Source organism: Labeo rohita, unplaced genomic scaffold (genome assembly GCF_022985175.1).
Source record: "Labeo rohita strain BAU-BD-2019 unplaced genomic scaffold, IGBB_LRoh.1.0 scaffold_102, whole genome shotgun sequence".
Taxonomy (NCBI): domain Eukaryota; kingdom Metazoa; phylum Chordata; class Actinopteri; order Cypriniformes; family Cyprinidae; genus Labeo; species Labeo rohita.
The window spans coordinates 138,969-155,430 of record NW_026127142.1 but is presented as its reverse complement, the minus strand read 5'-3'; the positions used below and the strand labels follow the sequence as shown (position 1 = coordinate 155,430).

General features: G+C 43.0%; 1 protein-coding gene across 1 annotated transcript in view; it reads right to left on the bottom strand.

The window, feature by feature from the left end:
- Positions 1–316: 316 nt before the first annotated feature.
- rab3gap1 (RAB3 GTPase activating protein subunit 1) overlaps positions 317–16,462 on the bottom strand; it is a 43,801-nt gene continuing 27,655 nt past the window's right edge. The window contains 11 exon segments of the mRNA XM_051100493.1: positions 317–1,112; positions 1,932–1,952; positions 4,746–4,848; positions 6,222–6,337; positions 6,435–6,538; positions 6,616–6,665; positions 6,667–6,710; positions 7,808–8,035; positions 11,672–11,809; positions 13,958–14,281; positions 14,835–14,889. Coding sequence (XP_050956450.1) covers positions 882–1,112; positions 1,932–1,952; positions 4,746–4,848; positions 6,222–6,337; positions 6,435–6,538; positions 6,616–6,665; positions 6,667–6,710; positions 7,808–8,035; positions 11,672–11,809; positions 13,958–14,281; positions 14,835–14,889 — 1,414 coding nt within the window. The 3' untranslated portion in view covers positions 317–881.

Below are 16,462 nucleotides of genomic sequence, written 5' to 3'. Positions count from 1 at the left end.
CATAAATGTAAAGTTTTGAGGGTCTTTATCCTCCACATTCGGAGAGACGTTTATCAGCTGAATCCAAATCTCTGCTCCGATCTCGAGCAGAAGTTTCTCAAGCTAACGTCCCGTGTATTAACGCTCTAACGTCAGCGTCGCTTAAAGCCCTTAATGCAATTAAAGCACCGCGAGCGGCACAAAGCGCTAATGAGCCAGTGATCGTGAAACGAGAACAACGACAATAACAACTTTGGCTAGAGAGCCTAATTACGCTCAGATGTTTTATTTTCATCAAGTCTGAATTGAAAATTCTTACACTGGTTTGACATTTAGATCCCGCTCAGATGCACGAGATCGACACAAGCTGATATTTAATAGCACTTCATTCTACACAGACGACAACACATCATCAGACGGACGTCTACATGAATGTCATTAGCAGAAAAGCGCTGACGCTGGAGCAGAAGCACATCTGTTGAGACCATCAGTCACATGGTGTCTGATCTCACCTCTGATCGGAACACGGACGATAACATGATGCTGAACGTGGACGGACATCCATCTTTATTCTCTACCGCCGGTCGATGCGTAACGTGAGCGAGCGTGTGTGAGGTGCGATGATGTTTCCTAAGGCAAAGCGTTGTGAACTCCATCTAAAGCGGCTCTCATCAAGCACACAGTAGGGGAACTGATATTATTAGCATGTGTGAAACCCAACAGATATAAAACCATTTTAGAGGCGACGAGACCCTCTGAGCGCCGATCCAGAAACCATTTCCCGCGATTACATGTGAAGCGTTTGAACTCTGTGAGAGCACCAGTCCAGCAGGAGACTCCGGCGCCGTCGGCGTTATTTCGCCGAACCCGCGTCCCGTTTGAGCTGCGCTCGGCGGATCCGCTCAGAAGAAGGAGGTGTCGGAGGAGAAGGCCCCGGCCAGCCTGAACTCGTCCCGCATGAGGACGCAGTAGAGGCGCTGCGGCAGGGCTTTGGAGTACGGCGCGGGACGGGGCACGCAGGTCCTCAGGACGACCTCCCGTCCAGCAGGGGGCGGAAAATCCGGAACCGCTTTCCTGTCGTCCGTCCCTCCCGAACGGCCCGCTTCGTCCTCCATCGGCGCCAGCAGGGCGGCCTGGACACATCGCACACAAAACACATCGGTCACGCTCTGATTTCACATTAGTCGAGTTCACAACATTTCATAAACAGGTTTGAGAGTCAAAGGATCTCCTCAACAAACTCTCGAGTGCGTCGAGACGGCAGAGGTCGAGCCAATTGACACAATCTTTTTTTTTTCCACACAGGAACAAATTCAACTAATTGCAAAGCTGAGTGTCGGTTCAGATCTCAGAGACTGAATGTGGCGACAGAACTGAGATATAAAACACGTTCTGGATTCAGATCGACCTGCAGCGTCTGTGACGTCCATCAGCACCAACACCACCTCATGTTCACTATGAGCTCGCGTTCGGGTACTTCGGTACAAATTCAACGCTCAAATTTTAAAAACGTGTCGATACTAGTCTTTCGGTACCGGTAATTCTGGGCCGATCCAGCAGCTGCTGTCAAATGATGTTTGATACGGTGATAATCAGAGTGATTATTATTTGAAAATAGTTTGCTTCGGTAGCAGGGACTGTCAAGTTTTACAGGTACTGGTGAAATGTTAGTACTGTGACAATACTACAATGATTCATGAGCTGAATTTATGAACACTGGTACACAAATGCTGTGGAGCTCGATCTGAACCCAGAACACGAACACCAGACTGATCTACAGCAGAACATCACTGTCTCTACTGAACCAACCTCCACATCCATCAGGAAACCCTGGCGCCAATCGACAATCAACACGAGATCAAAACACAGCGATTAGAGTTCAATAATCCAGATTATGATCCTCATTCATGTACATCATGTTGTGTCATATAGTGTCAGATGTTAGATTTTACCTCGTCGCTGGAGTCGGCCAACTTGACAAGAGTGACAGACAAGCGGAGTTAGGAGAGAACAAACAAACAAACAAAAAATGAAGAAAAACAACACAAAATATACAGGGCCAAATAAGAGCATCTGTAAACCTTCAGTCCGCATGCTTCAGATCGAGCCGCGAGGAGCGAATCTCACATTTCACGCAAAAATCAGAGGAAGATGCGTTAAAAGTCTATCTGTAAACCCATTAAGATTTTTTAATGACAATTAAGCACATTTTTTGTAATAACTATAATTGTGGAATGGGTTATACTTTAGTTATTGAACTGAATTGAGCCAACACTGATCTGAATAATGACTCTGAATGATCTGAATCTAATTTGTAGAGTATTTCTACATCACAGTACAACTACTGCCATTCATTACAATGACGATTACATGAATGAGTTGTAAGAGAAAATGAGCTTAATTATCATGACAAGCAATGTTACAATAATACTAATGGTTCTATACACTTGAATTTATTGAGAAACAATATATCACATCTTTATTGTTTCTCTTTTGGTTTTGGGTTGAAATCCAAGTGTGAGATTCATCTCTAAAACAGAAAGAGTAAAAAAAAAAATAGATTCCTCAGTATAATGTTCATTCTGAAGGTTACTCTTATAAAAAGCAATCGAAAGAAATCTGTTAAAAAAACTTAAGTTCATTATTTCATGAATCTGATTGGTCACTGGTGCAGTCATGCTTTGGATGTGTCCGGGTCACGGCACCACTCGATCCGTTCATCAGAGTCGCACCAAAACATCCAAAACACGATCAATCAGAGCAAACACGAGCGAGAGATCAATGCATGCACATTCCCACAAACACATGCACCACAAGCAGCCGCCGACTCTCCTGTGAGTCTGTCTCTCTCTCTCTCTCTCTCATTTCTCTTTCTTCCAGGAAATCTCACCTCATTTGAATCCCTGATTTCACATGATTTACATGGGGATGCTTGGGATAATTATTGCCTTTCTATTTGCAGCCTGGCAACACACAGGCTATAATTTAGTCCTCACACACACACACACACACACACACACACGTAGATGGTAATTGAGGGAGAGTTTGAGGCAAACAAACTCCATTTCAAACAGTTCTCACTTAAAGCAAACTTGTGAGCACGGATCTCGTTCATGAGCGTCTGAAGCTCAACCCGAGCACCGCAGCGCTGACATTTCTACGCTCATATCGCATTTTCAGCCTGTTTAACTGTAAATAGCTGAGAATTACGATTTACACTGGGACCATTAAGCACAAGAGCATCCTGGGAATGATGATGATACTCATAGAAGAGACTAATACTAACTAATGGGGTAAATTAATGAGATTTCAGGTGACTGATGGGTCAGTTTTCTGGAAAGCGTAAACAATATTCCACCTCAAAAATCAAAAGAAAAAAATAACCATTACATTTCACATAAAATGAAGCCCTGACCACACGCTCTGTGATTTGAAGGTCAGGTTTTGCAGTGAAATCAACTGGAATCAATCTGATCTGGGGAGTTCTCTGTGAGACTGACAAGCTACTAGTTAACACACTGATGAGTGGTCAGATACTAGTTCCACTAACTAAAACCCTAACTCAAACGCAAGACGAACACGAGAGCCGTTCGTCAAACACACTGTTTAGCATCAGACTCCATACGAGCGAATCTTTTTTTAAACAAATCACTCGCCGGCGTGTTTAATTACCTCTGTGTCACATTAAAGCTCTAAATGAAACTAAGACATCTGCCGCATTTCATTAATTTAGCTAATTATGACAAACAGCAAAAACAGCTCCAGCAGATTTTGAAATGTATTTTTTAAAGCCGCGGCTCGTCCTGCTGTTAAAGTCGTCACGGCGCACTCGAGCGATTCCGGCGGCGACTCGCGTATGAAGCGTTCACGCGGTTATTAACACACGACCGTCCTGTTGATTTTAATATTACGAGAGAAAATCTATGATTATGGGAAAGCTAGGGCTGTCAATTTAACACGTTAATTTGGTGTGATTAATTTTGGAACAGATAAGTGATTAAGGCGTTTAACGCAGCCACAAAATTCAAGATATGAGGCAAAAAAAAGATCCTCTTATATTCATATCATATGATATAGTTCAGTAATATCACACCAGCGAGAGTGATGCTTTTCTCTGATACCTGCGCCATTACTAATGCGATACTGATTTATACAACAGTTATAAACGAGTAGTTCACATTGTTACATTTTAGACAATATTTTCAGTTTTGCTTAATTTCACAAATGAAAATAGCTCCGAACTATTGAGTGTCTCTGATCAACACACAGTGGTGATTCATACTGAATAAATACATGATTTTGAGTGAGTCAATGATTCAATGACTCACTGATAAAGAGTCACTTGCTTCATTTCTGAATGAATCAGCCATTTGAATGAATCAGTGGAATGAATGATTCAGTGACTCACTCATTAAGACAGGCACTTTCAGTTTCAGATTAATTAATCATTTTTTAATTTAATATTTCAATGTTCATTAAAAACATTAATACCACTATTATCATTAATTATGCAATGCTGATTTAAAATGTTTCTCTATAGCTACTTTCTACAATGTCTATTCAGTGCTTTTCTTAACTGAATAATGACCTTAAATGATCTTTTCTCAGCCAAAATTAATGTGCAATTAATTCGCAATTAATTAGATTAATAAATCGGCACATTGTGTAATAAATTAGATTAAAACGCTGAATCGCTTGACCTAGATAAAACACAAAATCCTTTATCGGTAGGACGTGTGTGTGTGTGTGTGTGTGTGTTGGTTTACCCGCTGAGAGCTGACGAACAGCTTATGGATGATGCTTCCAGCAGGTCCTCGTCCGGCTCCAACCACAGAAACCTCGGGCTCCTCCAGCAAACAGCTGACAAACCTGACAGGCGACAGACAGGAACAGCATTATAACACGAGACTGAGCGTTACAGGAAGAGCATGCAGGAGACTTTAGAAGAAGAAAGAGGAATGTTTATCATGTTTATATTTGTCATACTGAGAAATGAAATGGGAAATGCAGCGGTAACAGACAGAAAAACTACTGCGTCTGTGAATTCAGCCTGTTCAACACAATCTCTCTCTCACACACACACACACACACACACACACACACACACACGCGTGCTGAAGTGTCTGTGGTCCTGCGGGCAGCTCCGGGTCTGGTCTTAATGAGGCCGGCGTGTCTCTCCTGACCGGCCTGCTGTGGCCCCTGAGCGGCCCCTGGGAACTAACGAGCAGCAGGAGACTCTCTGACATGCCCTTCCTGCTCCTGTCAGACTGACACACACACACACACACACACACCCCTCTACAAACGCACACAAACGCGCTTTAAAGGCAGATTCAGCGCGTTCGGGACAGCAGCGGCGTCTCGCACACAGATCACGCGTCTTCATTATCAAACACAGAGAGTTTCAGCTCCGTTCAACACATTTACTGCCTTCTCAACCTGTACGACTTACTGTCTCCTGCTGAACACAAAAGAACATACTCTGAAGAACAAACAACACTGGAGAACACTGACTTTCACTGTATAGACAAACCATTTTTCAAAACATCTTCTTTTATGTTCCACAGATGAAAGAATCATAAAGGTCTGGAAAAATTAATAATGCATAATTAAAGTTGAGCATCTGTATGAAGCTTTTATGAAAAGCGAGCAGCGATGCATGATATCGGATCGATATATACCACATTTTCCCACTCGTTTTGGCCGATACGAACACACGCATCTGTTTTGCACTGCTGTAGATAGAGCTCCATGTCTGTCCTGTAGGAGAATGAACTTCTACTGTAAAACAGGTTCTGCTAAAACATTTATTCAGAGAACAATGAACAGCACTGTAATGTTAACCTTAGAATATTCACTAACGTAATTCAACAACACAAGCAAACTGTGGCTACTGTACACTAAAAATGAAATCAATGAGCAATGATAAAACATACGGACTACAGCACGATAGTCCACAGCAGATTTGTCAAAAATACTGACGTCAGTACAGAAATGTTACAAATGTGACGACACCAGCAGTTTGAACGCTGTTGAGCGGATCCTTAAACACTTCTGATTGGCCATTGTGCTCCTGTGCTCGTCTGTGATTGGCTACAACGATCATCAATCAACGATCATACTGAAACACGTTGTAAATACAGGTTTCACACTCTTCTCCGAGCACTTACACAGACACACACACACAGGTACTGAGTAAGGCTGTAGGTTTTGAGAAGGTGCTGTCCCAGCTCAAGCTTTACCTCTCCAGCTCGTCAGCGTTTTCCTCTCGTTCTCCTCCACCGATGCCGAACTTGGCCTTGAGCGATCGGGCGCGAGCGATGACGGCCTCCACCGCGCTCATCTGAACAATGACGTCCTGAAACGCAGAACACACACACACGTTCACACGCGAGCGCTGGCGTCCCGTACCGTGGTCTGACACACACACGCCTGTCTGTATCGTGGACGCTCACCTCCAGTTTCTTGAAGTCGGAGTTGGGGTGACGCAGCAGTTTGCTGGCGTGAGACGTGACCTGCTGCAGCGCCTTACTCACCGCCACGATGTCTTCAGTCGCCTCTGGAGGAGAGATCAGGTTTACAGCGGCAGTGACGTCACACACACACTGTGTCTACAGTTTACTGATTCACACTAACCTTCCTCCTTGATCTTGAGCACAGCCGCGTGCAGGACGCAGGGCAGCAGGTCGCGTCAGATCCGACGGTTTCTGCAGCGCCAGGTAATGCAGCACCTGCACACACCACGTTTATACCACACAAACAACATTAGTATACTACACACACACACACACACGACACATTATTATCTTATTTAAATGACCAGTTATAATTAATGACACTTATTACACACAAACCCCCCGACTTTAAAGGTTGTTTTTATTTTTTTCATATTCAGCATTTAAATAAATTATTTTAACATAACACTTCAGATTTCAGTTTGATTTGAGGATTTTATTTGTTGAATTATTTAAATATAATATTTTATTTAAAATTCAGCTTTAAGCATTTTAATTGTTAAACTATTTAAACAACAATTCTGACTTTAACATTTTAATAATATATGCATTAGTTAAAATTTTATTATAAACAATAAACTTATTTATTATTTATTATAAAATTGATTATTTATAAATGATTGATCATATTTTAAATGTATTTTAAGCATTTTTATTAAAGCATTTGAATACGACGCTTCCGACTGTAAATGTAAGTTTAAGTGATTTAATAGTTATTAATATACTGCTTCTAACTATAAGTGTAATTTTAAGTGATGCAATTATTAAATTATTCAGGTGTAATTTTAAGACGCGCTGTAGGTGGATCAGGGCAGATGCAGTGGGCCGTCGGGAAGGTTTTTCCAGTACGGTACAGTACGGCTGCACCGCTGCCCTCGCGAGACGCTTCCCTTCAGGCCGTGCGACCGCAGAACACATGCACGACTGTCACCGAGGACACGTTACTGGAGCAAAACACAGCAGAGGAAATTAAATCAGCAAATGAATTCAGAGTAAATCCTGCAGCCTCCCCACGAGGACTCGACAGACGGCTGAAGGACAGAAAGAGACGCGACCTTCACGGACGCCAGCGTTTACTGAACTCGCTTTCAACCTGCCAAGCGAGTCCCGCGGTAACGGCACCTCGCGTTTTAACCCACTTCCAGCAGGCCTGCGCCTGCACGCGTGTGTGTTTTATACACGTGAGTGTGAGCAATGACAGAACGACCATGTCTGCGTGGTTTGAAATGAACTCATCATATTAATCCAACACAAAACTAAAGCAGATCCGACTCATCGTGTTCCTGGAACGAGTCCGGACTCAGGGTTCTGACCTTTTCAGCCTCTTTGGTGTCGTCAAACAGTCTCTTCTGTCGACGGACCGGTGTGGCTTTGGCCGTTTCCCAGGCCTCCACCCACATGTTGCCCGGGATCTTCATGCGGGCGCTCAGGTCGCCCCGTATAACAGTCCGTCCCGCCTCATCGACCACCTCCTCCTCCACGTAATCTCTCGGAGAATACCAGCGCACGAAATCCTCCAGACAACAGCCGGGATTCGCTGCCTGTGGAAACACACACACACACGTCTGGTTTATTATCTTTGTGGGGACTCTCCATAGGCGCAATGGTTTTTATACTGTCCACACTGTATTTTCTATCCCCTTACCCTAACCCTACCCCTAAACCTAACCCTTACAGAAAACTTTCTGCATTTTTACTTTCTCAAAAAATCTCATTCTGTATGATTTCTAAGCTTTTGTACCCATGGGGACCTCAATTTAGGTCCCCATTAGTATGTGTGTATTCAGGTTTAAGTCCCCACCAGGATATATAAACCAAAAGCACATATACACACACACACACACACACATACATGTAAAATGTCCTACATGAACACAAGGAATGTCTGTTCACACAAAATTAAAAAAGCAGGTTTAAAGAAAATGAAGGCAGCTTTTTAGCACCATTACAGTCTTTGTATGTGACCAACACACACACGCACACACACGTCTTTTCTGAACACAGCCAGTTCCCCTCAGTTATAGATGCATATAAACCCCTGTCCCCAATTGTATCATGATTCACTGAGCATCTCAGCCAAGTTTGTCACGTTTTTTTGTTGATTTTCAACTGGTTCTTTGTGCATCATTACATCCAACTCTCACACACACACACACACACACACACACGCGCGCACTGGTGTTTCTAGCATAATGAGTTCATTCTATAGGTGTAGTGTTTTTTTACTGTACAAACTATATTTTCTATTCCCTTATTCTAACCCAGGGTTAGGCCAGTTCAGTCCTAGAGAGCTTCAGTCCTGAAGAGTTCAAATCCAACCCTAATCAAACACACCTGAACAAACTAACCAATGTCTAGGATTAGTAAGGCTAGAGACGGGTATGCATTGACATCATTTTTTTCCACCGGAACACGCCTTTGTACATTCAACTGTAAAGCTCTTTCTCGTTTTAGATGTGTTTTATCGTTCTGTCGCCGAAACCAATGCTGCCACTCAGTGGGCGGAGCCACAGCCACAGCCGCTCCAGCTGACGGTGACGTCACATGCAAACGTTTTTCTTTCACAGTCGGAGCTGGACTCTGCCGGACTGTGGCTCTCTAGGACCGAACTTCCCTAACCCTGCACCTAAAGCTAAACTTAACCCTCACACCAAACTACAGGCATTTTTAGATTCTCAAAACACTTCATTCTTCATTCACACACACACACAGTGTAGTGGTGTGAGTGTGTATTTGTTGGTGTGCGACTCCAGCATCAGTGAGATGCGACTGCAGCGATTCATCACACACTTCTTTTGTAAATGAGATACAGACTCAAACTTCCTCAGGATGACCTTTCCATCGGTCGTTGAAGTCCTGAGCGCTTTCATACTCCATAATTACTGAGACACACCAACCACACATACTGATGAGAGTTTCAGCGAGGCTGTGAGTCTTACAGACAGAAACACACTTCGTCTCAGATCTCGACTGCTTCCAAAAACCAGACAATCCACGATAACACTGAAATAAAGCAGTCCGTGCTGATACTTCAGTCAGAGAGATTGTTCGTCAAGAAATACCGTAGCGACTGCCTAGCAACCAGTCGCAACATCTTAGCAACTGCCTGGCAACTATTAAGAACACCTTAGCAACAGCTTAATGAAGCGGTCGGGCCGAATCCTCCGTTGTTCTGGAGTTTCTGCTCAGGTGTGACTCCACATTTGATGAACGCAGTAAAGCTGTAGTGTGTAATGAGTCACCGAGCTGCCGCCTTCCTGTACAGGTCGATCGCTGAGGCCGCTCCGATCACGTCTAACGGCGGACGAACCGCTGCAGCTGACGCTCGACGGGCCCTGTCGTCCGGCGGTGCGCCGCCGCCGTCGGATTTTAAGACGCCCCATTCATCATATGGGGCTCTCTCTGCTCTCCAGCCGGAGGGAGATGGTAATTAAAGCCAAAATGCCAAATGATGCTTGGCTAAGCACAATTACAGACAGCACCGCTGCTAAATTTAGAGGCCATCTTCAGCTAAAGGGGCCATTTACTGCGACGGCTGCGCTCACAGCGGTCCGCCGCTGCAATAAGACGAGCTGGTGTGTCGGCTCAGGAAATTAGAGCATTTTGTAGGGCAGTTGAACAGGCTATAGCGAGGCAAAATAGACACAAAATGTCACCTTTCCACATCGGTCTCGCCCCCCGGTGTTCGAAAACGAGCGTTCTCGCTTCGTGGCGCGCAAGGAGGAGCGGGAAATGAGGCTGCGCTTACGGAACGCTCCATTCCCACACAAATCCCTTGTTCCTTAATCTCTGGGGTTTGTCCACGGCATAACGCTGCGGGATAATTCGCCGTTATCCGACAGAGAGGGATGGAAAATAAGGTGCTTATGAAAATGAATGATGCTTCTCCCTTTGGCTTCTGCCAAGCGGCGTTTTTAAAAGGTGAAACCTATAAAAGATTCAGTGAATTGAAGACAGGAGCAGGAGGAGCCATTGTCTGACCGAGGAGGAAGCGAACCGCTGTATAATCTGCTCGTTGTTGTCGTGCGGATGCGGAGCGAGCTGCTCGATTCTGCACTGGTATGTGAAACCTGCAGAAGCCCATTTCTGTTAGGGAATTAAAAAAAATCTGTCACTTTTTTCCTCAGAATTGAATGACATAAACCCACAATTCTGAGATTTCTCTCGCAACTCTGATTTTTTTTAAATCGCTATAAGTTTATATCTCACAATTCTGACTTTTTTCTCGCAATGCTGACTTCGGCACAAGACCACGGGAACTTTGGCCAGAGGGAACTGGCCCCCCGACTGAGCCTGGTTTCTCCCAAGGTTTTTTTCTCCATTTGTCACCGATGGAGTTTTGGTTCCTTGCCGCTGTCGCCTCTGGCTTGCTTAGTTGGGGACACTTTCTCTTAACACAATATTGCATTTTATTTTATTGTTTTTGATTAACTACCTTTACCTATAATGTGAGTGTTTAATGTTGCCTTTGGCATTGTTGATGTACTGTTTCCTATTTAATACTGTACAGCCGCCTTGTCACAATTCTGTATTGTTAAAGGCGGTATATAAATAAAGGTGACTTGACTTGACTTGACTTCCTTTCTCAGAACTGTAAGATACAAACTCACAATTCCCTTTTATATGCTTCATTAAGTGTGGGAAATGGGCTTCCGTAGAAATCTGTAGCCGCTCGCGCCGCTGCCGCTTTAATCTGATACAGAGAATAATACAGGAGAATACACTGACTTCCTCTAATCACATTCCTCATATAAGTAAAGCAGAACTGAACAATCTTTCAGGCTCTAATAAAGCCAAATCATCTGTCTAAACCAGAAACATTACGCAATAACACCTACATTATCAACGGCGGCGAAGAACATTCAGCTCACATTCACTGCAGACTGAACTAGTTTAATTCACTGTTTACCCACAGCAGTGATGCACATGAACAGGGGATGACAGCGGTCAGAATTCTGTCACACAGTTTGCTGGAGATCAGCCGGACTGACAGTGAATTACGGGTGACAGGACTGACAGTAATCTGCTGCCAGGACACAAATCAAACGAGATGCTGAACATCTGCGGAGCACGAGAGACGAGGAGATGCTCATTTCTGACTCCAGAATGCAGTGTTATCGTAACCTTCAGACCTCACCCTGCGTCTCAAGCCGTTCACACAATGACAAACAGCTCACCTTAAAGGACTCCATGTCTGAGAGCAGGCAGGCGCTCTGCATGCGGGCGCGGAGATGCGCTCCTTCAGCCGACGTGCCCAGTTTGGCCAGAACCTCCGACTGCTCCTCCAGCAGGTCTTCAGTCATGGGCGCCGGCTCCTGCGGCACAGACACATAATCACAGTTATGACAATACAGGATTCACACCATTTCACTGATGAAAAATAAGATGCAAAAAAATGAACATTTACATTTTTGCATTCAGCAGACTCTTCTATCAAAGACGACTTACAATAGAGGAGCGAAAGATCCAGACAGTAAACGGCAGTATATAATGCCATGACTAATAGCTAGAGCACATTTTTTTGTTTTGTTTTGCAGTGCATTGGTTTAGGGTTGCGGGGTGATTACGTTCTAGCACAAAAGGTGTTTTCAGATGCTTTATAAAAGCGGTGATGATTTTCACAGTTCTGATGGAGGTTTGCAGCTCATTCCAGCAAACAGGAACAGAGAGGGTGAAGGATCTGGAAAGAAACTTTGTGCCTCGTTGTAATTGAACAACAAGGATCCGTTTGGTCTGCTTTACTTCCCCTTTGAAAACACTGTAGTAAATATCTGCAGGCCGCTGTCGATCACACACAGACGTTCAGCTCCACGACCTTCATGATTCAAACAGTTTGTTCAGCCGTACAGATGAAGACAACACATTTGGAGCAAAAACACACACAAACGCTCACCGGAGGAAATCACAACCCAGCGTGAAGAAAGTGGAGCGAAACTGTCTGCTTTAATCCAACAAACGACTGCAGAAGTGTTTGAGACATTAGTGTTGGTGTCACGTCTCGTACAACAGCGCTAAGTCACAAACACTGCTTTCAAACAGCATATTTTATCTTCCTGAACTCAAACGAGCGTTTTCTTGTTTACCAGCGCATCTCGTTTTGCTCCACCACAGCAAACCCCAGTGAGAGTCACGACAGGCTTATTCAGTCACACACAGCGCGTATATTCATCAAAATCCTTTACAGTTTTTTTTTTTTAGCTGACTATATAGTTTATAGACATTGAATGTCTTTTCCACATGTTTTACTGGCGTCTTTCTGCGGTTGAAACACTGATTGGTCCATTACATAATTCATGATTGATTTCAGTGAGTTGTTTTCTTTCTTCTGACGTTCATTCATGTTGATTTTGTGTTATAACTAGTAGTAAAGAAGAGATGATTGAACTGCAGCATCTGTCAGCACACATTAAAGAGCCACAAAAACACATTTGGCAGAATTTGAAAGCTGAGACTTTGTTTCATATCAAAAGTAACAGAGCACAAATCTTACTGTGATTAATGGACGGGAGGTGCCAGAAATTGTGTTTAGCGTCAACTGAAAACAGCACAGACTAAAACACTGAATTTTGGATTAAATTAATCTGTTCGTCAAAATGAAGATTGCTTAAAAAATGAGAAATGGATAATGTTAATGTAGCACTGATGTCCATGTTCACCTACTGTAGTTCATCCATGTTACGAGCGTGAAACAGACGCTAATTCAAATAGATGCTAACATTCAAAACGCTTCATTAGAGGAAAGCTAATTCATTGTTTCGGTCAGTGTCGTCCCTCAAAATTCACGTTTGGTTGCTGAAATTTCGGGGCATCACTAAGAGCGACGACACTTTACCAGCACAATAATTAACGGCACCGAACGACGAGCTGAGACTCGTTAGATGTCAAGCGTCATGAATGTGATACTAACAGACGGACGTGATGAAGATGAAGATGATGATGATGGAGAAGCAGGTCAGATGTGAGGACACACAGACAGACTGAAAGTGCAGCTGCAGAGAAACACCGATAGTCCATCAGCGATCTGTGACAGATGAAGAAATGAGGTGTCCTCTCCTCCGCTCCTCCTTTAATTATTCATCATGTGACTGATGGAGCGACCGAATGCCTCCAGACAGCACAGGACACGGAGACAAACGTGTGTGAGACAACGTGTGTGTGTGCGCCACCACAGAAACACTGCAGAGGCCACAAACACACTCCAGCGTGTAAATATCAGATCAGCAGAGGAACAGACAGGCCTTCAATGACTGTGAGACCCAATTAAGTCATTCGAAGCGGTTCATGGGGGCGGACGGAGATCTAGTGGTGCAATTTGCCTGCCGCGATTCTCTGATTGGTGGAAATTTCTGTGTGGCATCATGGGAAATGTAGGTTTTGCAAACAGATGAGTTTCAGTAAAAGCATATCGCACCAATTAACAACCTCGGTGCTCACAGTGGTCAGCAGTGTGTGGGCGATCTGACCTGTGTGACGGGGACGTAGAGCGGCTCCTGCGAGTTCAGCAGCGTCAGTTTGCCGTGCGGCTGCAGGCGTCCTTCAGCTTTGCTCTTATTGGCTGTTTTTCTCTCGCTGTCCGTCTCCGCCTCCTTCATCTCCTCCGTGTCGCTCAGACACTCGAAGAACTCCTCCTCGCTGTCGCTCCACGAGTCCCACGACTTCCCCGGAGACACTTCAGCGGGTCCCGCGCTCTCCGGCCCCAGACGGCTTCTGTCTCGTCCTCCGTCCGACGCGGCGCTCTTCCTCCCGTCGTCCCTCGCTTTCTTGCGCTCGATGCAGCAGTTCAGCATCTGATGTGTGCGGAGAGAAATTACACAGACACATGAAAACAGAGAGAGATTTCCTGGATGTTTTTAGAAGAAGTCTCTTCCGCCGATCAAGGCTGCATTTATTTGATCAAAAATACTGTAAAAATAGTAAAATATTATTATCATTTAAAATAGATGTTTTCTATGTGAATATCTGTTCAACTGTAATTGATTGCTGTGATTCAATTTAAATTTTCAGAATCTTTACTCCAGTCTATCAGTGATTTGTAAAAATAAGTAAAGTTCAAGCAAAGTAAAATAAATTGAAATGAACTCAAATCAATTTAAAATTTAAAGACAAATGTATAGTTTGATCAAAATTCTAACTGCTTAAAACATGTTTGTTTTTGATATACAGCCAACTTTAGTTCATAGATAAAGCTGGAAGTGAAGTCGGGCAGGTTGAGCTGAGCTATTCTCAATCTGCCACAGATTTACACGTCTCTGATGTGTGTCTGAGGATGAACGCTGCTCGTAATGATCTGCCGTACGAACGATCCGAGAACGCGTGAGGATCACGGCAGTGGAGCTTCACCTGCAGTTTCTGATGAAGGAGGCAACACCTGAGATCAGGAGCTCCGCTGGCCAGCCTGAAACAACAACACAGAGGCGTTCATTAACAATCACACAGACTCCCATCAGACGCCGAAGCCTTCGCTCATTAGCACACAATGACACGAGGAGCGCGGGGACGCGAGGAACCGCAGAGCGCCGGGCTATTGTTCCTCGCAGCTCGATCCCTACTGACTCCAGAACAGCAACACTACAGCACAGACACAATACATCAGATTCACTCCCGCGACCTCTGCACTCATTCAGAGCGCAGCGGCAGCAGAACTGACTCGAACCCGTGCAGTCGCTCGTATACGTGCGGAGCGCGAGCGCAGACCACCGCGCCACGGCTCTGAGCGTTCATCCGCTTCCTCAATAGATTTTCACTCTCAACTATTTACAGACGGACATATCAACTAGTCTTTAGGGTTACTATCATCGATCAATAATCACGTCTGCTCAGCCAATCAATAACATCTTGAGGAAGTAGAGTGAAATCAAGCGCATCATTAAACTGTAAATACATACGCTACAGATACACCCGGACAGGAAAATACACTGAATATTTATGCAAGATTCAATATTTAGATGATATTCAGGATGATTTTAATGTGCCTGTTATTTGGCCATTAACTGTCCTACAGACGTCAGTGAATATGAGAGCATTTACACACAGAAAAACTAACAGCGTTTCTCATTTAATCCTCTTTAAAACAGAAACAGATCAGGTCAATTCGACTCATTTCTGTGAATCGGTTCTGTTATAATAATCACTCAACTCTATGAGAACAGAACACACCACAACTACAACATTAACAACAGAAAAATAATATAGTTTTTTTTTTTTTTAATTATATATATATACAAAAAATATTATATATATATATACACTACTGTTCAAAAGTTTGGGGTCAGTACATTTTTATTGTTCCTTTTTTCTTTCTTTTTTTTTTTTAAGAAATTAATACTTTTATTCACCAAGGATGTATTAAGTTAATAATTAAAAGTTTATTAAAAGTTAATAATAAATAATTTACATTGTTATAAAATATTTATATTTTGAATAAACACTGTACTTTTTAAACTTGTTATTCATGAAAGAATCCTGAAAAAAAAAAAAAAAAAAAAAAAAAAAAAAAATCACAGGTTGCAAAAAATATTTGGCAGCACAACTGTTGATATTATCCAACATTGATCATTCTAATAATAAATCCGCATATTAGAATGATTTCTGAAGGATCATGTGACACTTAAGACTGGAGTAACAGCTGATAAAAATTCAGCTATTCATCACAGGAAAAAATTCTATTTTAAAGTATGTTAAAATAAAAAACATTATTTTATATTGTAAAAACATTTTGCAATATTACTGTCTTTTTTTTTTTTTATCAAATAAATGCAGCCTTGATGAGCATAAGAGACTTCTTTAAAGACTATTACAAGTCTTACTGACCCCAAACTTTTGAACGGTAGTGTATATATATATATATATATATATATATATATATATATATATATATATATATATATATATATACATATACACACACACACACACACACACACACACTGACACTGACAGAAATAATATTGTTGATGGAAACACTTTCA